We start from the raw sequence: 23,202 nt of genomic DNA, 5'->3' as shown, positions 1-23,202 counted from the left end.
GTAAAAGAAACTCTGCCCATTTGTTTCTGCCTCCACCGGGGATCAAACCTGGAACATCAGGACTACGAATCCGAAGGGCTGTCCATTCAGCTGTCAGGCCCTACATCGTATAATATTTATCCAAACATCTGGCCATCAGAACAGAAATTTGGGCCCGATACCTGCTGCAATCTGCTGGTGAAAGATATCGGCAGACACTGTCGATCTAAATCCATCAGGAATATTTTATTTCTGCTCAAGACATTATCTTCATCATGACAGCTAGAATGCTCAATGTAAAGAGAACATTATTTTTTCTCATTAGAAATGTTCAATCACTCATTCATAATTTGTAACTAAAATACATCTTATTATTTGAAGTAGTATTATTTCTGGTACTTATGATTTCCTTTCTACCGTACTGTCAACCCTTGTTGCCCCTGTATTTATGTACTGGGATTATTTACAATATAATTAACACTTGAAATATATTTTTTTAAATTTTCTACTAGGTATCTTTAAAATATTTTTTAATGACTGCATGATACATATTTTTAAGATAATATTTTCTTATGAGAAATGTATGACCCCCCTTTCCCAAAGAAGTTTATTATACACGTTTGTTATTTTCATAATGATGTTATACGTCTAACACCTATAGCCTGGTATTGGGATCATTTTCATTGAGAAATGGCCTCTTAAAATTTTATTTTACCTTGGTCACAATGGAAAAAATAATGATAGCTTTTTTTTAAATGGTACTATGAAAAGCATAGGTAATTCACTTACTTTTTTTCCCCCATTTAAACCCCAATGAATAATAGTATAGGGCTAAAGCAGAAATACCACAGCCAAAGGATTAAAATATTTGATAAATACATATAATACTTACTACAGTAGTATCTCATAACAAATTAACAAAGCTTCATGTCAGTGCAATAATTCATACAAATGCACCAATATATTTTTTCATTGTTACAATTCTCAACATGTATACTTTACAAGGAATGCTTTTGGCATTAACAAGCACTTGAATAAAAACCTCAACATTTACACGAGCTCCGTGGAGTCAATACCTAAATCGATGCAACCATTATGTAGGGAACACAAGAAAGCTTCAGTTCTGAGAGTAAATGCCAACCTTATTCTAATGTCTTTCTTTTAAATATGGTTTCTACAAAGAAATTGAATTATCATTAACACTTACGACTCTCTCTTGCAATACTCTCTCTAATCCTTGGGCTCCGTCTGTAAAACAGTGCAGCGAGAGCGCGATGAATTCTCCTAGTGCTCGTCGAACTAATGACACCAGTGACAGGCCCAAATGATTCTGCATCAGCTGTTGGGTTAGGGAGGTTGAGGGGGATGAGAAAGTTAGATTTTTTTTTTTTAATTTATTTGTCAAATATAAAAGGAGCTTATCATTAGCCATCAACTAAGATTTGTATGGTGGGAACAAATAGGTAAAGTTACTTTGTTCAGTTTTCAGTTTATGTACAAGGAAGTAATTATGAACATAGGGATAGAATGTGAGAAACAAATGAAGCAAGAAATAACCAAATTAATGGTAGAGTTTTCATGATAAATTCCAAGTTGAGACCAAACATGCATGAGAAAAAGTCACTTGTTTTCACATTTTGTTGTATATTGCATTAATACTCCATGTTATTTGAAAATTTGAAACCAGTTTCAAATGTATATGAAACTTCAATAAGCTCTGGAACCTGTAACACCAGTAGATTGATGGTAGAGAGGCAGGACCAAAGAGCTGAAGCTCAACCCCAGCAAGCACAACTAGGTGAGTAAAGAAGCTATAGAGGGTGTGCACACCTAAGAGTGACTAAGGGGAAGCAACATTAGCTTTTTATGCCTTGCCTGCTAAACTTGGTATACCTGATGTATTATTTCTAAGAACATACAAATAAAGGAACCATTGTGAACGAATGATAAAAATCATTACAATTATTACTGCTATCTACAAGTCTTAACTTTTACACTGTACAACACATTGTACAGTGCAAAAATCCTCAGGGCTAAGAACAAAATTACAACGTGGGATCAAAGGGCACCCATGGACCTTCGACCAGAAACCCCCAAATCTCTGTAATCTTTCTCTACTGCAGAGGATAAGGCTAGAGAAAGGATCTACATACATTTTATAGCCCAGCTACACAACAGAGGAAATAGATAGGGAGTCAACCAGAATCCAGAAAGCCCAAAACTAAAGGCTCATCCTTGGATAATGTTCTTGTTGACCGAGAGGTGATAACGATCGAGGGATCAAATGTGCTCATCAGGAATTAGAGCAAAGAAATTAATAATGTTAGAGGCATGTGTGATGTTAGAAGAGCAGATAGAATACAAATTTCAAATATAATGGAAAGATATGGTATATATATATTGGTAAATGTTAAGATTGAAGAATTACAAAATGGTTTTGTAACATTCCAGTCAGGTACAGAAAACCTGTTAGGCTTATAAAACACTAGACCAACTATGTACTGACCTTTCCCAGGATGCAACCCACATCAAATGCCCAACTCCTGGTCACCTATATTTGCTGTTAGGTGAAACAGTGATTTAAAGAAAATGTGCCCAAATGTCTATCACGCAGAGGTACTGAACTCAGGACAACTTGGTTGTGACCCTTACGGGCTATTCATGCCCATGCCACATCTTGGGTGGCTTAATCTTCATCAATCGGTTGTGACCCCGACTACACTGACCAATGTACTATGACAAAGGCAGACGAAGTGTGCATGTGAGAGAACATGACAAAAGGTTGGGAAATAATAATTCGTATACAACACTCGAAAAGAGCATTCAACAGTGGAGTATTGCTGTGGATGATTTATCAAAATATGGTGGTGCTAGTTTTCCACACTATGTAAGATAAGGAGAATGGTTGTATGTTATCTTAAAATCTTAAGGCATCTCTACCTTTACTGCTTCCCTATCTTCTATGAGCTGATGCCATCTTGTCTCATGAATATGGGAAATGGGTTAATAATCATGACAAGTAAAGCCATTACTAAAAACTATTTCTAGCTAAAAATAAACAAGTTTAATAAAACGCCACTTACGGTGATTCAACACCAGGTTGAAAACATCATGTAATCTATGTCGGATGAAGTTGTGAACTGTGTTAACATAATCAATTCCTTCATGCACTTGCGCATCTCCCTGAAAATGATTTAAAGTGGCATTTAATTAACGACTTAAAAAATTCATAATCCTCTTCGTGCATTTTGAATTCCAAAAAGTTACGATAAATTATTTCCATAAAGAACAATTCTTAAAATTCAATAATATTTCTTTGTATGAAATATATTATCATATAAAAGTTCAAAACCTGCAACCACCTTAATCATGACTAGGTAATGAAGCCCACAATGCAGGAGTGACAAAGCTACTCTATGTCAAAGTATTTAATGGTTTACAAAAAGATATAATTACTAATGCATTACTTTAACACCACCACAAACAATTTTACACGTAGCTATACTTATACAACGACCTTTACCTAGCTTTAAAAAATCCATGAATAGGAAAACAGGAGACAGGCAAAATACATTTACAGAGAACTATTAATTAATGCAAACTAACATTAGGTCAAATTCAAATTTTAAATAAAATGCCAAGAAAAACTTAACTCACAGCAGTGAGGACAAGATGAGGATGAAGATCCCTAATAACATTATCAATGGCACGATCCAGGTTCTCCTCAGTCGGTTGACTTCCCTGAAGAGCTCTCTCCCTCACAAATCGCTGTAAAGGAGCACGCAGCTGATTCACAGTTGTTGCACGCCCAAAGAAAAGTTGAACAAGGTCCCCGATAGATAATGACAGAGCCTACGGAAAAGAAATTGAGAAATTTCACCCAAGGAAAAAATAGCCTGAAAATGAAACTAATGACGATATGTATAATATGTATCGTACAAGAGCTCATCAGCAGCAAATGCTTTTTAAAACATTTTCTTGCATCAATGTCACACAGTAACTGAATAATACACCAGACATATAGCTAAATGAGGAATGGTTGAGAGATGTATAACTGCTAAGGCATTTACACCAACTTATTTGACTGAAAGAAATATTCCTTAAATAGCTCCAAAAAGCTTGTCATTTACATTAACACAGGTTAATACTCTTACTATATAGTATTAATGATTAATATAACATTCTTCGCATCTTGGTATTTATATTTAATTATTTTATGCAATACCCACTTATTTTAACAATTTGTTTTCCACAGAGCTTTAACCTTACCGGGAGATTAGTCTCTTAATTTTATTATCACATGTTAATGATATCACTTTCTTTAATCAAGCAATATCAAAAGTTCTCAAACTAGCATTCATTGCAGTTATAATGTATTGAACAGTATCTCAATGACAGGTATAAAGTTGCACCTCAAAAATCAGGAAATCAAACAAACCATCATGATCACAATTGGAAAAGCTCCGATTTCATATTGGGGGCAAAATAAAAGTAGGGTAGTCATGCTCTAAATGAAGCCCAACAACAGGAATATAACTCTCAATAATAATCTTGCCACTCTTTTTTTCCTATTATTGCAAACATCTAGAAATAAATCCTAATATCCTATTTATTTGAATGTGAATTTACGCATAGATCTTTGTCTCCTGTCTACGATCCCTACTTGCAAGACTTCCAGATATTTTTTTCCCCTCATATTTTGCAATTTCAACATTGTCCAGCTGATATCTGGGAAGTATTATAGCTCAGAACCCACAATTTCATGTTCAACATTTAACTGCTTCTGCCAATTTTTATCCATTTTAAAAAGACTATTTAGATCATCTCGTAGTAAGTTTAAAATGACCGTGTGGAAACTATTTTAACGAATAACATTGTATTTCGCACAAACGAACATTGTACTAACAAAATACTGCGGAATGAATATTGGCACTGACTATATTCTATTCTTTTTCAGAAAAGCAGCCAAAAACCGATTTTCATCAGACTGGTGTACAAAGCCAACCATTATTCAGCTCTGATATATTGGTTACTTTTTGTTTTGGTCACCATGTCAAAATGCAAAAAGATAATCGAATTTATCGCAACACTCCAGTTGCCATTACTCAAGATTCAACATTCATATTAGTCAAGACGGTGCCAAAATATATGCTGCCATTCTGGTTTTTGCCATACTGTCAAGACCGATTTCAGTGAATATAAACAACCACAAAGCTCATACCAATTTAAATGCTCAAATCTTTAATACAAATACAAATCTCTAATAAAAAGTAAATGCCTGCTGTATGGATTTTTTTTTAACCTACAAGGTGAAACCATAACCAAAAATTATCATCATTTAAATAATTCAAACGATACAAAGTATTTTAGGAAAAAAAGAAAAAGAGGATGGGAACAAGTAAATAACCCTGTGAATGTAGCGCATGCAAATAGATTCATAAAAACTGATGAAGACCATTCATCAAGACAGGTTTATTAGAATGAGTAAAAAGATAAAGTAAATGAGTTAAAGATAATCAGAAATACAGACAACCTCATTATGTATCATGGCATCTGATATGGTGAGCCTATGTTAAAACCTTCAAAGCAACAGATGTCAAAATATCACACCAATTAGGTTCAATTTCAAGCTCACACTTTTACTTTCCCTTCTGCAAACTCTCTGCAGATTACCCACCAAATATATATTCAAATCACAATGCCACACCTTTTTATAGTAAGGATTTTCAATTACTATTTGACACCCACTTACCACAGTGTTAAACAACTGATAAAAGAGCGAGTCTTCATATCCTTCAGCGAACATGCCACTATCAAAAGGTTGAAGGAACTCGTGAAGTGAAGTAGTAGATTGCTGACTGCTGTTGTCACCTTCGGCACTCAGTGTACCCGACACTTGTGAAATAACGCCCTGAAAAAAGTTTGATCACTTCTCATCAAGACCAAATAGTCAACCTTATCACAACAAAGTAAAATATAAAAAGCAGCATTGTAATTAGGCCAATACTCTAAAATCTTTGGAATTTTAATATTTTCTTGGGGGAGGGAAGGGGGGGTAGAGGAAGAAAGGGGGGGGGGTAGAGGAAGAAAGGGGGGGGGGGGGTAGAGGAAGAAAGGGGGCAAACTCTTCTACCTGGTTGAGACTATGGTGTGGTATGAACAGAATTTTAACTTTTTATGCCAATGTATACTGTTTGTATACATTGTATATGTTTGTATACTGAGGAATGTATACTGTTTTACATTTATATGCAAGATATTCCATTATTGTTCTAACTTTTATTAGTCTATCTTGATTGTCTTTGGAAATGGCATTACTGTTATGAATGTGAAAATACTTTGCAATGGTTACAAATTGTCTTGCCGTCATAAATGAAGGTACATGCCGCACTTTAGCCGTTTGCCAGTACATAGTCATTTCTGGCATCTTCACAATGCCCATCAACATTGTCAGTCCCAAATATCCAGCAAGCTATTTTACACTTACTTCATCCCACTCATTGTTTGTGTTGTTAGAAGCATTGGACATGCTTTGTGATGCATACAAGATGGTTTCATATACCATATATTTCAGCCAATCTCGTGTATATTGATAAAGAATTAAGTACCTACCTGCACTAACTGAGCAAACATCTGATCACTGATCTGAGGTTCATTGCTATCTGAGGCCGCTTGCTCCTCCTGTGGTTGTTCCTGCTGCGGTGCTGATGCTCCATGTCTCCCACTCAATGCTTCAGCCATGAAATTTGTAAAGAGTGCTATAGGATTAGCAGATGATGCTGTGGGCGAGACTCCAACCTGAGGACGAGTCTGAGCCGATTCTGAAGAATTGTTCTCCTGTGCCTGTGAATTGAAAAAAATATAAATTCTTCCATAAAAAGGTAAAAATATGTACTGTACTGTACTCTAAATTTATAGGAGGCAGCGATCCAAAGCTGCTTCCTCGGTTGAAAAACAGGCCACCTGATACTATATTCTAAAAATTAGAGCAATCAAATCTACACTACAGAAACGGCATCAGAATTATTTTCCTCTAGGTTTTCCAAAATGCATAATAAATGCACAAGAAATAATAATATATTAAAAATAAAAAATACGTCAACCTCAAAGTAAATCACACGAATTTGAAACCCCATTAGTATAAAATACCATAAAATTGATCAATGCTGTTTTTCCACACAAGATGGACCCGGGAACTTGGAACTTCCACAATACAGCACCTCGTGTTTTGCTCAAGTATATCAGTGTAAAGCTTATATCAATGGCACAACATGAAGACATTTCAGGAGAGGAAATTATGATTCCCCACTTGGTAGGAGCCGACATACCAATGTGCTTCCCGTTGAACTTCTCTGCTGCCCCAGGCTGCCTCCATCTTGGGTCTGGTGAGAAGAGATGCCCAGGAGGCTTAGCCATCGCGTAATTAAGCAAACAGCAAGTACTAAAACTCAAAAAATGTTCCATCATCGGAACTAAAACTTCTACTATTAGTTTTCCTGAGGACTTCATATTCAAGTTAAACAACACAGCCAAAGCATATTTATTTAAAAGTATTATCGACTTCAGGTTTGTGACAACATTAAACACTAATAAAAGAAAAAGAAAAAATTGTCTAACAAATATTTAAATACTGAATAAACTTCATGCAAGTAAAGAAATAAAAATCAACAATAAAGTTAAAAAATTAAGATTTTCCTTCATTTTGAAAATAGCCAGAAACAATACCCACACATACAATTAATTGATGACTCTTAATATCAGTGTAAGCAATCCTAAACATGCACAGTACTCTATATCAGTTTCAAATATAAACACATTTCATTTTTGTTTCAGTTCTAGAGCTTGTGACTTGTGTACAGCTCACACTCCCCCCTGGGCCTTCTTTGGACAAGATTTTGGCTTTCTATCCTTTCTTCAGTTCTTTGTTGACCCTTCAATTCGGGATTACATTAAAGATCATTTTTGTTGGCCTTCACTTCTAGTGGTTGAGTTGGGAAGCTACACATTCCTTCCAGGAACATTTTTGTTCTTTTGATCCGAGGGACAGTTTTCTTCATTTGCAGCATTCTCCTTTCCTGGCTAAGAATGAGAAAGCTAGTTCTCAGAGGGGCTCTTTAGTGATTGATTCTTGGTTGGTTCGGCCGAGGGGGCATCATTTGCTGTATCTGGTTGCAGCCATTACCCCAATGCTACTAGTGGTGTGCAAGGGTACACCAGGGGGAACTGGTGTCCCCCTGTCCTTTGGTATAAGGCCATTTACCTCGGGTCATCTGCAGTGTCATCGTTTAACCAGCCTGGGCTCTACCCTTGGTCCCATATTAATAAAGTATTTCATTGGCAGCAGTTACAGTGCTTTGTAATAATACATTTTCTGAGAGAAGAGGGAGGGGAAAAAGGGGGAAGAGGCAAGGATAAGGGTAGAAAAATTGAAGGGGGGGGGGATGGAAGAGGGGAAGGGGTTAAGAGGAGAATAGGGGAAGGGGGAGAAGGGAAGAAGGGTAAGAGGGAAGGGGGGGTAGGAGGAAGATACCCAGGCACAACTGAGTACTCTTCCTAGCATTAAATATACAAAGAATAATGTTTATGAAAATATGCACAAATTTTTTTTATTTTTCAGAAATTATGCATGAAAGTATATATATGTACATAAATTATATTTACAAATTATGTCCTCAACGATGGAAAATTGCCCACTAAGTGCCAGAGCCAGAAGGACTGACAAGCTGACCCATCCTTGGGTTCCATAACTATTACAAACAGATACAGGAATGCACCGTGCTATGACCATCGATACGCATCTGAAACTTTATTTACAAATGATTTGCTCAAACTGTAAATAAAATTCTTGCATATTGCAATAAGTAGATCTATTTAAATATTTAAAACTGTTAAAACATGTACCACATTTTATAATTTATGGTTAATATCGCATCAGCTAGAAATACAACACAACGAGATCCTACCTGTGGCTGTGCTTGATGTCTCCTCCTTGTAGCAGGACGTATGTGGTGGCTTTGACATGGAAGAAACGGGTCAAACTGGTTCATTCCCATTCCTGGCACATTAAGTGGGGTCACATGAACGTGAGGGCGATGTGTCACTCTGGTTTGTGTCACATTAGTTGTGCTGGTGCCACTGTTAGATAGGAATAATGCCTCTCAATCTTTCACTTGGGATGAGGAAAAACACAGCTTAATTTTTACAGGGCTTAAGTGATTTGGCCAAAATTTTATCTTGTGTATTTTAGCAGAATTTTTAAAATGGCTAAATTTTTTAATAATAATACTAATTAATAATAATAAATAATAATAAAAGACGTTTAAAAGTTTTTATTCAGATGCCTAAGAATTCTTACGTGATTCCGGTAGTGAGTGGGAAAGGTTTTTGTGGGAATGTAACTTCAGTAATTGGTGATGTTTTGCATCATAATATACTAAAATTGAAGTAGAAGTTGTTTTTGGGAGGGGAGGGAGGGGAGAAGATAGGAAAACATTTATTTCTTATATACTTCCAACTTTCACAAAGGCTGATCAAGTTACCGGAATCACAAATTTGCCATCTACATAATAATGCCCATGCAGTCAACTAACACAGGCACTTCCAAGTAGGTTGCCATGCACCAACTTCACTAGCTTCTAATGTTGATAATTTGTTATTTTGAAATTATTTTAAATCAAGGGAGAGATCATGTCCCCAAAAATTCCTGCAGCAATAAAATAAGTAGTACGGCCTTGAAAATCCACACCTCTAAATGGTCCCTCTAAATGATTGTCTAAATTAGTGCAATGGTTCTCTCCAAATAATGAATGCTGAAAAATTGTTCAGATCTTGGACGGCAGGCTGCAGTGATACCCAAATCATTAGATAATTTCCTGTGCATATATTTTTTTATCAGTGGCTGTATCAAATGTTATTCCAAAAAAGCTTATGAAGACCTAAATTCTAAATTATTAAAAAATGTTCAAGATATTCCAAAGGTGAACTATCAATGTTTATGGTACGGGAAAAAAGTAGATGAACTTGGTTTGATAGAAGATCCTATGGCTAGTTTTCACTTTAACAGCAAAGAATTCTAAATATTAAGCTGCTTGATGGGATTCTGGGAGTTGTTCTACTCCCCAAGCCCGGCCTGAGTCCAGGCTTGACTTGTGAAAGTTTGGTCCACCAGGCTGTTGCTTTGAGTGGCCTGCAGGCCTACATACCCACCTCCATGGTGGGTATGTGACCTCATATGGATCACATATTGACCCATCTCCCCTCTATACTCCCACCGCTCTAATCGTCACATGAAAATTGTGTGTGTGCATGGCTCCAGTCCCAATGAGATTTGTCACCCGGCAATATTTTAATGTTTCGCTGGTTATATAAACCCCAGTGGAGACCTCTGGCAATCATTTATTTATCCTTATTGCCTTCCAGGGGTCATAGCAATGTGTGCGCACCATATCCAGCAAATAGTATTACAGCCAGCAAATAGTATTCCAGCCAGCAAATTAAAAATTGTAAGTACTATACTTTGAAGAACATGGTAGATCTTTGTGATAAAATATTTTATGAAGCAGTTTAATATTATCCATCAGAAGATGAAACGAGCTAACAGTACAGGAAATAAAATTGAGGATTGCGTATTTTGTTGGCAACCGACAACTATGCCCCCCCCCCCCCACCCTCCACGCTACTCCCATTTAACTATATATGAGCATGCAAGACAGCCACAAACTCCTGAACCGTACTGTGCAACCAAGGCCAATGACCACCCTGGCCTGCTTGGTGAGTGCTGGCCACAAAGCCCCAACCCAGAGTGAGGCAACTGTGTGAAAACGTCAAGGGCAGAGTAAGGCGATGGCGAACCGAACCCCAAAAGTCAGTTTAAAGAAAAAAAAAAAAAAAAAAAAAAAAAAAAAAAAAAAAAAAGTTAAAATTGAAAAATTGGTTATATGCAATAAAATAATGTCTAATAGTTACTAAATGGAACTATCACATTAGACACATGGTACTGTACAAGTGGAGTGCTTCGGGGTCAGTTTTGCAACAAGTTTTGTTAGTAAAATACTGTAAATGACAAATCCCATATGCTGTACAATACATTATCTAAATCTGTAAATGAAAAATTAAATTAGGAAGCAAAGTTACAACATCAATATAAGAAGAGATTGTAAACCGACTTAAACATTTAACCTTAGCAAACCAATTGAATTAACGGCCGTTTAAATGTAATACTGATAAATGCATAATTAGAAACAAAGAGGAAGAGCAAACCACTAGATGAACAAGAGAGTTGATTAAAGTAAAGAGAGAGAGAGCGAGCCCTGGGTGTGACAGTGGCAAGTGATCTGCAGCCACATAAACAGTGTACCGATATTGGGAAGAAAGCCAATATAATACCTGTGTTAGGTTTCTTTGGGAGACCTTATGCGTTTTGATCAAAGGAAGTCATTCACACTGTGCTCAGCACTAGAATGTCCCATACTGGAATGCTGCTTACAGTTTTCGTCATCAAACTCGAAAAAGTTAAAGAAAATTAAGCGTTCAGTGACAAGCAACAAATTTCATGCCATTAAACCACAAAGAGCCCACTAGTTAAATTTACGGTCTTGTAAGAAGTTAATTTAATATATGGTATGTATTTATGAGTAGTAAAGGGCATAACACTCTTGTTCCATAAAATTCTTGATTCTGCATTGTCTAATATCACCCAAAACAATGGCTTCAAATTAAAGGTAAATTAAACCAAGACGTCTTTCTTTAACCCTTAACATGTGGCTGTCATCAAAACTGTCCTTTCACCTATGCACAAAAAACAAAGAATTGTTTTAATAGAATGATGGGATTCATGGATCATTATAGAATGATGCATGCAAAAAATGTGTCTAATCACCTCACTCAGCGCCCATAAACTGGTCAACATGTTTGCTCCATCATGGTTAAAATACTGTCATACAATCCTTTTTTTTTTTTTTACTTTTCCGTGACCAGGGAACGCATTATAACAATATCTGGCAAGAAAACATATTTTTGGAAATAATTTGTTTTCTTGCGTACCATGGGAGGTTCTTTCTAAAGGCTGCACAGTCTAAAAAAGGATGATTAAGAATAATATTTCTTGGAAAACTCACATGTGCTGCAGTATAGTGCACAAAGAAATCTGAAGAGTACATAATGAAACAACAGTAGCCACCATCAAAAATAACTCGGCAGAAAGTGTGTTTGTGTTTAGAGCTATACACAAGCAGCACAAACAAAAAATCTTGTAAAAAGACATTCGCAAAAAGAGCTGTTGGTTTACCAAAAGCCCCATTCTCTGGTCTCCTTACAAGATGGCAGAGTAGGTGGCAAATATTTGCAAAACATGTCCTCTAGAGTATGCCCGAGACTGACAGAGCATCACTTACCTGCACAGCTATGCTGTGGTTCTTGGTTCAATAGTGCATTGACCTCCAATTAAGGAACATTCTGTCAGGAGACAAGATTCAAGGCCAGCAGACAATGCCGAGATGAAGCAAGACAGTAGAATGTGTGAGGCACCCTAGATTGAATAGCCCAATCCTTAATGACAATACAGTGCTGACATCGTATTCGCACACCTCGGGGACAAGCCCTGTCGAATAGGTGGATTTGTGAATAAACAATCGTCTCTCCCCGAATAAAAGCAAATGGGGGAAAAAAAGGAATTTTGCTCAGCAAAATCAACAGTCATTCTGTTTAATGTCTTTACAAGTATTTTTCACTCAATATACTGTACTGTAATTTTTATAATCTTCCTCCTATAAAATCTAATAAAAGCTTGAAAAAGCATATGTAGTGGAAATAAAAAGTAAATACATGTATATGTACATGATTAAACTATTTTCTAAATCATGGCCAGGCCATACATCAACACACTTGACTAAATTAATGGCTGCCAGTCCGGTCACTAACAATTCACTCCTTCCCACAATCTTTGGTCGCCAAGCCCAGCCAACACCACAACCCATTCTCGTCTCACTCAATTTGTTTCATAATCAGCATCACAACATTTCCTCTGACCAGCTGTTTGCATACACCTTTCCTCTACTTGAGCCAACATACTTAAAGGACATGCATGAATGACTATACCAAGCTACATGTAATCAACAAGGAGGCTGGAAGACCACCACCTGGTACAACTAAGTCAAATGTGCACGAGTCCCTTCAGGGGCACACAATATGCAGTTAGCAGGAGAAATTAAACTTCTTGACTAGAGAGCACCCACCATAACAGTACTGTAAATTAACCCTTAGACATGGGCTATGGAGAAATGGTCATACCCTCAGATGCACACAAAAAATTATAGATTTATTAATTTGAATGCAAATATAAGAAAAACACGAAGATGAATAATTATTTATTGTTTCACTGGGTGGAGGCACTCTGCAAGGCTGTGCTGGCACTTGACATTGCTAACGCTTCCTGTTTTATCCTCAGATGCTTCACTAATTGTTTTATAATTTTTTTTTATTTACAGCCACAGAGAGCAATTATACCCATATTTGCATCATACATGTTAAACCCAGACAATAATCATTTAAATCATTGTATGACGATGACCACATTCCCTTGGTAACATTCATGACGATAACAGCATTTGTCCCACGAAATGGCAGCAGAATTTTTTTCCATGGGTCAAGGTGAACTTCCATTACATCCACTAGACCTAGTATATCCATATTTGCATCAACATGTAAAATCCAGACACTAATTGTTCAAATCTTCATAAGATGACCGCATTACTCTGTGAATTAACCGATTCACAGGGTAAGATACTGGAAGAGGGGAAACCTCTGTTAAGACGAATCTGCAGGCCTGAACTGCACATGGAAATGAATCGTAGGGCAGCAGAGGTCCAATCAAACTCATACCATTCAGGTGGTCAAGAAAACCCCTCTCCTGCGAGCATACGACCCTTCTCAGAATTAACAAAATACTAACTAGTCCCCGATGAAAACTAACTGGTCCCTGAATTGGTTAGTCATGAACTCATGGCTGATGGGAAGCCTGCCATGAAGGTCTCCCCACCAGTCCCTGGAGCCTGCCATGTAAAACTCCAGGGCAGAGCCAGTCATTGTCGCCTGGGAAGGAAAGGCATTCGCCAAGGAAGAAGGTATGGGAGGAAGCATGTGGCTGTGAAGGAGAAAACTAACTTTGGCAGGACTAGATGGCTCAAATACCTCCACACTTCTAAGAAAGGGGCAACGCTCAAGGGGCAACCTCAAGAATTTACCAAGCTGCACCCATAGCTAAACCCTGCATTAGGGGAAGGGAAGGAAGGAACTCAAGCAGTCAGATAAAAACCACAAATAGCACATTTCCCATGCTCTAGCCTCGAAACTTCATTTTCAAACGAAAGAGTTGGGCTTGTATTTGTGAACGAAAACCAAACCGGGAAAATCAAATTTAAAAGAACCATAGAATTTGATTTTAAATATGCTCAAGGGCTTTCCCAAGGCACAAACTCACTCTTAGAATGTTGTGTACATCAATGAAAATCATTAAAAATGTGTCTGGAGCCATATAGAGATACAATTCATACCCTAATATTTCCCACAATCTATGAGCTGACTATGATTTGACTATGGGAATATTTAATTTAAACTTGGATGATGATATGATGAGATAAACTTTAAAACTTTACACAGTATCATTTGCTACCGAGACTACTGGAAGTATCACCTGACAGCAGAGTATGTGTATAAATTGTGATGCAGCTATTATTAGTTTTCTAAATAGTTCATGAACCCCCCCCCATACCAAGTTCCAATTCCCACCAGGGGAATACACGATACAGTAACACGAAGGACCTTCTTTGCATCACTACACACACTTCTTTGATGTTGCAAGCTGACACACAGGAAGGTTCTCCTATTTGTTCATTCTCCATATGGTTTAGATACTGTACTGCAAATTTGGAGAAACAATCATCTTAACAAACCACGTAACCTGACCAGGAATAACTGACAACAACAACAATTATTGTAACCCTGCGATTATCCGGGATTCGAACATCCGGAAAACACCCTTATACGGCCAAAATTGTGACCGGATAAAGTTCTCAATATCCGGCCAAAATGGCCACAGGAACCGGATAAAAATTCAGCTGTACTGTATTAATCCCATCTGTGGTTCTAGATGCATGATGGAAGAGGGGGTGGGGTGGGTGTGTTGGGAGGGTGGGAGGGGAGCGTCAGGAGGGACCACCTGGGAACAGGAATTACCATTAATTTTAGAACAATTAATCATAGCCAAAAACAAATGAAATAAGTACTAGTAATTATGTAATAACATAAATAAGTTTCCTAAAAGCAATGTGCACAGGCTGAAGTTTCCTTCAAAAATATTGTGAATTTTTTTCCTCCTCGCAGCCTATGTAACGTGCTATAGCTGCCCCAAGTGAACCCGTCCAACACTAGTCAACCCATGTGCTCCCGTCCCTCGTGTTATACATAATGCTGCGCCATTAGTGAAAATTTTTTTTAAATAACTTTTTTTATTTTCATAGTAACTTTGAACATTTTTGGCCAAGACTATGTCTGGTAGCAGCATCAATCATTCTGGAGGTGTTAAGAGGAAGAAGGTTGTCCTAGCAATTAAAGACAAGTTACGTGTTGTTCAACCAGTGAGGCGTCACAGGCAGCCAAAGGCCTTCAACAAGCGAGGTGCAAGCCAGCGCCTTCAACAAGTGGGGCGCAAGCCAGCGCCTTCAAGAGAGGCGTCACAGGCAGGCCAAGCGCCTTCAACAAGTGATGTGCAAGCATGGGCCTTTAACAAGTGAGGCGCATACAAGCGCCTTCAACAAGTGAGGCGCATACAAGCGCCTTCAAGTGAGGCCTCACAGGCAACCCAAATGCCTTCAACCAGTGAGGCTTCAGCAGCTGGCAGTCAAAACTAACTTTGCTTAATGAACTGTACAGTAATTTTAAGTGTTAATTTTAGTGTTGTGTTAGTATAGGTTACGTAAATTGTTAAGAATTCTCAACTTCAAGATGTGTGGCATCAATCAAGAAGACGAACACCAACAAGGTAAGTTGAGTTTTCTAGTTGAACATTTAATAATTATATGTGGCAAGGCAATTCAAATTATGTTGTTTGTAGTATAAAAATAGTTGGAAATGGTCACTTTTGGACTCTTAGGCGAAATAGTACCATTATCAGAAAAATGTGATAATCCGGCTGGGGGTCCTTCCCATATAGTCCGGATGATCGAGTGGAAACAGTATGATAATTAGTATCAACAGACAAGCTGTATTAAGATAACTAAAAAAAAAATTAAATGCATGGGGAATGCACTATAGATAATGTATATCCTGAAGTGGTATGAGCATGCAACTAAGAATGAGTGACAGTATTACAATCAATAATGTAAAAAAATACTAAAAATGCTGGAATAAGGGTTTTGAAAATGAAGTAAAAATAGCAAGCAGAGACGGGATGACTTAAGAGCTTCAGCTATTGTAACCATGCCCTAAAGGATAAATTTAAAGTTAAGAGATCAATGCAAAATAAAGGGAGAAAATATAGGTGAAAAAACCACAAGCAATGGTCAACATCTAAGTAACACAGTATATTCGTCTGCCCTCCAAAATCAGTCAAGCAGTGAACAGTTGTGTAAACAAAAAATCCTATCATCCTACTCAATATATGAAGATATAAGGCACAAGATTAATGGTGTTATAAAACTACAAAAGAAAGCATTTCAACCTTTTAAAGAGAAATTATTTACATTAAGAGATCAAGGGGAATTTGAGAATGTGCCTCTAATCACCGAGTACTTGTGTTAAGGTGAATGAAATATTATTTAAAGCGAGAGTGCACTTTTACCACGATAGCGCGCTCTTCCGTAAGGAACCAATATAAAAATTATTACCTTTAAATTAACAAGGAAATTTACAAAAGGGTCACTAAACTTAGTGTGGCTAGCAAGTGGATGGTTCCACAAGATACTTTGTTCACGCAAGATTCCCTAAGCTACAATCGTTTTCATACTAGCAGTCAAAAATACCATCAGCAAATTAAAAAATTATAACTCGATTCGATACTTTGCTCATACAATATATGAATATATATATATTCTGAATATACATTATGTGTATGTGTTTATATATATATATTTTTTTTAGTGTGTGTGGGAGAGTATATATTATATATATAATACATATACACACACACACAATATATATATATATATAATATATATTATGTATATATACACATATATATACACAAAATATAATTGTGTGCCTTCAATATACAATGCTGCATATTATGATTCATATGCTAAATTGAAGACTTTGTTTATACAAGAAAATATTTGTTTACATATCAAATCCCTTACTGCCAAAGCAAAATGTCTGCAGCCATGCTTACCAGGCGCCAAGATTTGCAGATTGTGAGCTAGCATGAAAATCAGAAGAAAAAAACAGCACGAAGAGTGCATTTAGATGGTGACTTAACCAGGTAAACAGTTCCCCCATCTCATCAATGGCATGGCAACCATCCACTACTGAACCTCCTGAATACATGGATGAGGATTAACAGAAAATAATGGTGCTTGTACTACAAAGGTTGTAGTTTATGGCAACATAAAATTATAATAAACACATTCCTTTAAAATGGGAAGCTGCCAAGAAAATGTGCAGGTATTAAAATTTGAGAAGCTTGACACCAAAGACATACCAGAAGAAATCTGAAAAATCTCATCCTTGTAGACCACAATGTCTAGTATGTAAGCAGGTAAGCTTCTTCACAATAGATTTAAAATAAGCTATTGACCAAGTTGTTATGTTTAATTCAAGAACTGCCTTTCCCTTCCCATATTATGATTACTGGACAGGCATGTATTAAACTAAAGCAACATCAGGCAGTTATTGCTGCCATACGTTTATATACATCAAACAATTTGGTAATAAAACAATTCTGACATTTACAATCAATACACATGCTACCATATTCAAGATATATTCCCACAACTGCCAATAAGAATTTACCAATTTCACTCAGCAGAGCAAGCAATATTATTTCTTTTTTTTATATCAAATCCCTGAATTAGGCAATACTTAAATTTACACATCAATTTCTGTCACACCCAACTAGTCCTTACCACAACAAGGCTTCAGTTGCCCTTCAATATTCAATCCAAATCCAACAAAATGTTCAATAGAAATAATTAAAAAGATTAACATTCAACTCAACAATACAATTTATGTACCTGCATATATTAGCCACAGAGACTGTTTTGAAATAAAGGTTTTACAAGACTTGATATGAAAAACTTAGTAATGGCATATTATAGCACCAGTGCCAAATATCCCAAATTCTAAGCATACGCAAAGCTGTGCAAGTATATTAAATGGGCAGAAATTTGAACACATCCAAAGGTTCTAAAACATTTATGAATAGTATAGTGTGGTTATCTTGAGATTTCATACATGCATATGCAGTATGCATACAGAAGCATTATACCTTGCATTAATTGTTGCATCAGATGAATTATCACAAACTTGCCTTCTTTAACCTTTCAAATAAATGTCAAACAGGGACAATTGTGCCGTATCTGACCACACTACACGAGTACACGAGTTAATGAGGGCCTATTTAAATTACCACACAAGATTTAAAAGTTCAAAGCAAGCACAGGACGTGCATCTACTTCCTCAGGCCTCCAGTAGAAGAGGAGAGAGAGACCTTCGTTGAACAGAACCATGGGCACCCCACCTGGGTGTGAACACCTCATTACTGAGAGTGACCACAGGTACAGTAATACATACTGAAGCAACTTACAGCACTGCCATACAGCTTGTGCCCAGAGCATCACTTAATAATGACAAAATAAACAACTGATTATGTTGCGATATGTCATAGAAGCAGCCGACAGTGATAAAGACTGTACAAGGCTGGGATATCAGTGAACACACTGCTGGTTATGAGGTACATAGCGCGAGGCAGACATCCACAGCACACAGCCGTGGTTTCGTGCATGTACACATCATGAAATGAGACTTCGTGTTCCTTCAGGAAACAAACTTGCAGAAAATTATTGAAATTTACAATTTAGTGAACAGGAATCTGACAAGCTCAGTGTTGTGGCTAGAGTTAGCAACGTGTATAGCATAGCATATCACGAATCGTTTTGCTTTACCAGATGGCATTGTCTGCTGGTGTCATCTGCAGGTAGCGTGTGGTGCAATGTTGTGCTTGGATTTCATTACCACTCACCAGAATTTCTCACTGGTTTGTAATCATGTATGAAAATGTATATAGTTATATATATAAGATGTGTATAGTGTAATAACAGCAAAAACAGTATGCATTATTGTTCTAAGCAAATAATATTGTGCGCATTATAGTGACACCAATATACTTGACCATTCTGATGTTCCACAAACTTCTCAAGACAAATACTGTTGAATAATATTACTACAAAAAACCTAGAGAAAAAATAAATCGGAATCCTTTCAATATAAATATCTTTGCAGCAACTTCGCCCCACCCCTTTCCTGGGGCAACCACCCAGGGGCTGATCACTCGAATGTGTGTGAATCATGAAGTCAAGAGATTTCCAGATTTTACTATGGCCAAAGTCACATACAATTCTCCCCCTCCCCCCCCCTTTCCCTGGGATCTAGGAACACATTTTAACAATTAGAAAAACAAATTTGGAATTTTTTTCTTCTTGCACACTGGGGAATATGTCGGCTATAAAAATGGGGGTACAGTGTAGGGGTTGAATGACAAAGGCACATTTTCACATTAATTTAAATAAGCCATTTCATGCATATTTCACCTTCACAAAAGTTTTTTAATGCAAGCAAAGCAAAATTTAGAATGACATTTATATAAACGTCTTAATCATCACCCCTTCGACATGTTCTAGTTTCCAGAGCAGTTCCACACTTTTGATAGAGAGACTATCAAAAGTCTTTTTTTTAGGTCTAAATAGACTCAGTCAACCCAACCACCTCTTTCCTGTAGTATCTCTACGGCTCTGTCAACAAAGCTAAATACATTTGCTTTACTCAGTTTTTATGACAGAGCCACAGAGATACTACAGGAAAGAGGTGGTTGGGTTGGCTGGGTCTGTCTGGACCTAAAGAAAGGCTTTTGATAGTCCCATATAAGAGACTGTTCTGGAAACGAACATACTGGAGGGGTAACAGGGAGACTTCTGATATAGATGAAAAAATTTCTGACAGACAGATGAGGGGCAGCAATCAGAGATAATGTATCTGACTGGAGAAGTATTACTAGTAGAGTACCGCAGGGTTCAGTTCGTGCACCAGTAATGTTCATCGTCTACATAAACAATCTACCAGAAGGAATAGATAATATGAACATGTTTGCAAATGATACCCAAGATACTGGGGAAGATAAGAGATGTACACAATGGTCATGCCCTTCAAATGTATCTTAGATAAAATAAGTGCTTGGACTGACATGTAGCAAATGGAATTCAATGTGAATATATGTCATGTTATGGAATGTGGAATCAGAGAAAATAGACCACACACAATTTAAAAATTATATGAAAAGGAATTAAATAACAAATAAAGAATGAGATCTAGGGACAGATTTGGAGAGTAAACTGTTACAAGAGGAACACAACGAAGCTGACGAGTCACAATAACGTAGCTGAAGATATGATGACCAAACCATACACCACTCTTGCCTTACTTATTGCCCATGCCTCCCTCTCTCCCCCATCACAATCAACTTCATAACTGGTCCAGGACGGACTGAAATGTCATCGACCTCCTCATCTTCTGGTGTGTGGTTTGGTCATCGAACACACAAAAACACTGTTCGAGGAGCGAAGGTGTCACTTTCCAACTTCAGACTCTTAAATCCATGGATGGCAAAATACTAAAATAAACTTCATGACTTATTATACCAAAATTGGAACATGTAGTAGTTTGTATGATGCCCATATTTCAGCAGGCACATCAATAAACTGGAAAAGGTGCAAAGGCATGCTACAAAATGGCTTCTGGAAATGAAAAACAAAGAGTTACAAAGAGAGATAAGAGGCATTAAATATGTCAAAGCTAGAAGATAGAAGAAAGAGGTGATATGATCACCAGTTACAAAATAATAACAGGAATCAACGAAATTGACAAAGAGGAATTCCTGAAACCAGCAACTTCAACAAGAAGACACAGATTCAAGCTAAAGAAACAAAGGTGCCAAAATAGTATTAGAAAGTTTTCTTTTGCAAATAGTGGTAGATGGTTGGAACAGCTAAGCGAGAAGGTGGAGGAGACCAGAACAGTCAGTACAGTAGTTTCAAAGCGTTATATGACAAGGAATACCGAATCCAAAAATCCAAAAACATAGCTCTCATCCTTTACCCTCGCTTATGTAATTACATAGTTGGTATGCGAGTAGCCCACCACATGTATTTACAACATTTCTCATTCAGTTTTCCATTTGGAATGTGTTTTAATGGTAAAATCTCACTCTCACACACACAAAAAGGAATGTTTATCTAATGCACTAAGTGTTTTTATCCACTTTCCTACACATTTAGGTATGGTCTATAATAGATACCATTACGAAGTACATTATGAAGTACTACTTATTAAACAGTCCCTGTGGTAATCAGTCTTTATTTACCTTCAATAAATTAGCACTCGTTAAGCATCAAGTCAAGAAGTGGGAATTTATAATTTTTAACAATTGCCTAAATGAATTCTCTGGCTAAAGACAACATATTCGTTATAAATTTAAGGTTTAAGGGTATGTGAAAAGAAGGTAGTCCTGTATATAGCAATGTCAGATACTTAAATGTTAACTGTAAGCTTTGTTGAACGAACCCAAATTTTAATTGTCCAATACTCAAAACTAAAAAAGATGTTTTAATGTATGCACATATACCCATATTACGACCCCAGATAATTGTAAACCAGTTTAATTTAGCAAATACCATAGATAGTCGCATTTCAAAATTTTAAATACATTACGAGTGATGAGAAACGTACCTGTTGCCAGCAGCCTGACTGTTGCGTCCTGGACCTGTACTCTGAACACCAGAGCTAGAGGTTGAGGCAGAAGAAACAGTAGTGGAGGAACTGGTGGTATTGGCTGTGGAGGAAGGGTTGGAAGCGGAATTGGAAGGAGGGGAACCTCCAAGACGAACACCTAGCTGGTTTGTAATTGAGGAAACTATGTTCTGAATGAGCTCTGGAGGGGGAGCCGATCCTCCTGAAAATTGAAGACGTTAGGGTCAAGTAAGAAATACTGATAAAATTTAAACCAAAACAATATTGAGAAATAAATTTTCCCCACATACAGACTAAAGAATTTGTGTTTAAATTAATCTAAGTGCTGCAAGTACATTACAAATATAAAGCACACTGATGCACAGCACACTGAACAGGTATACATGGTACTTGTACCGTGTATATTCCGGTCCGAGGCACAGAAAGAAAAAATATTTAACCATGTTGCAAGAATTAAATGGAGTAAATGAGAAATGGTTCAAATTAAATTTAAAGTTTAACTAATAAACAGGATGGATTTAAGAATTGAAAACCGTAGCAGTTGATAAACATGTTTAAATGTCCATTCTTGCATACACTCCAAATAGTGTATTGTCTATTTAAATTATGCGATGTCACAGATGACTACTTGCAGCATAATAATGTCTGTAGTGTCATAAGTTATTTTACAAGCATTTATTTTAAACCATTTTACCTGTCAAGATTAATCTCTCTCTTTTTGAAAACCATAAATTAGATTTTTTGGTATTTTGTAATTAATGGCCAGTCAAATATTTTGAAGTCCATTTTGGGGATGTTCCCAAGGCCTGATTTTGTCAGATTTTGGACAACTTATTATTCAACAACGATTCCCGAGGTGGTAACAATTTAGAAAGCTTCCTAGAAAATTTTGGTCAGGTTTAAGGCATACTTGCTCTAGACTTCCTCAACTAAAGGAGCTAGAAATTGGTGACAGCAACCAGGTACAATATTAATGACTTGAAAGGGCTGACATGAGTTAATAGTGTAGTTATCTCAGTGCAGCTAGCAACAGGGAGTCACCATTTTTCCTTCTTAAAAATACCCAATACAAAATAATATACTAGTTGCTAACTATTATTACAAGATTTTCCTGCAAATAAAAAATAAAAATACTTAAAGTTGACCAATTTCATAAATAAAGCACAAAATGTAGCTAATAATCAAGGCTTCAACCCTTCAAATGCACATGTTAGA

The 23,202-nt window shown here is 36.8% G+C and overlaps 1 protein-coding gene and 1 long non-coding RNA gene across 2 annotated transcripts in view; one reads left to right on the top strand and one right to left on the bottom strand.

The window, feature by feature from the left end:
• Window positions 1-5,422, top strand: part of LOC123765252 (uncharacterized) — a 43,595-nt gene extending 38,173 nt beyond the window's left edge. The window contains exon 4 of the long non-coding RNA XR_006773692.2: window positions 4,937-5,422. This is a non-coding gene — a long non-coding RNA (uncharacterized lncRNA). The remainder of the gene's footprint in view (window positions 1-4,936) is intronic.
• LOC123765249 (large proline-rich protein BAG6) overlaps window positions 1-23,202 on the bottom strand; it is a 45,293-nt gene that overhangs the window by 6,140 nt on the left and 15,951 nt on the right. The window contains 9 exon segments of the mRNA XM_069335498.1: window positions 1,187-1,294; window positions 1,296-1,318; window positions 3,063-3,162; window positions 3,637-3,831; window positions 5,732-5,890; window positions 6,592-6,822; window positions 7,308-7,361; window positions 8,943-9,114; window positions 21,967-22,189. Of these exon segments, the coding sequence (XP_069191599.1) occupies window positions 1,187-1,294; window positions 1,296-1,318; window positions 3,063-3,162; window positions 3,637-3,831; window positions 5,732-5,890; window positions 6,592-6,822; window positions 7,308-7,361; window positions 8,943-9,114; window positions 21,967-22,189 (1,265 nt within the window).

This window comes from Procambarus clarkii, chromosome 33, assembly GCF_040958095.1.
Source record: "Procambarus clarkii isolate CNS0578487 chromosome 33, FALCON_Pclarkii_2.0, whole genome shotgun sequence".
Taxonomy (NCBI): Eukaryota; Metazoa; Arthropoda; class Malacostraca; order Decapoda; family Cambaridae; genus Procambarus; species Procambarus clarkii.
The sequence above is the reverse complement of the archived record's forward strand: the minus strand, read 5'-3'. Positions and strand labels throughout refer to the sequence as shown.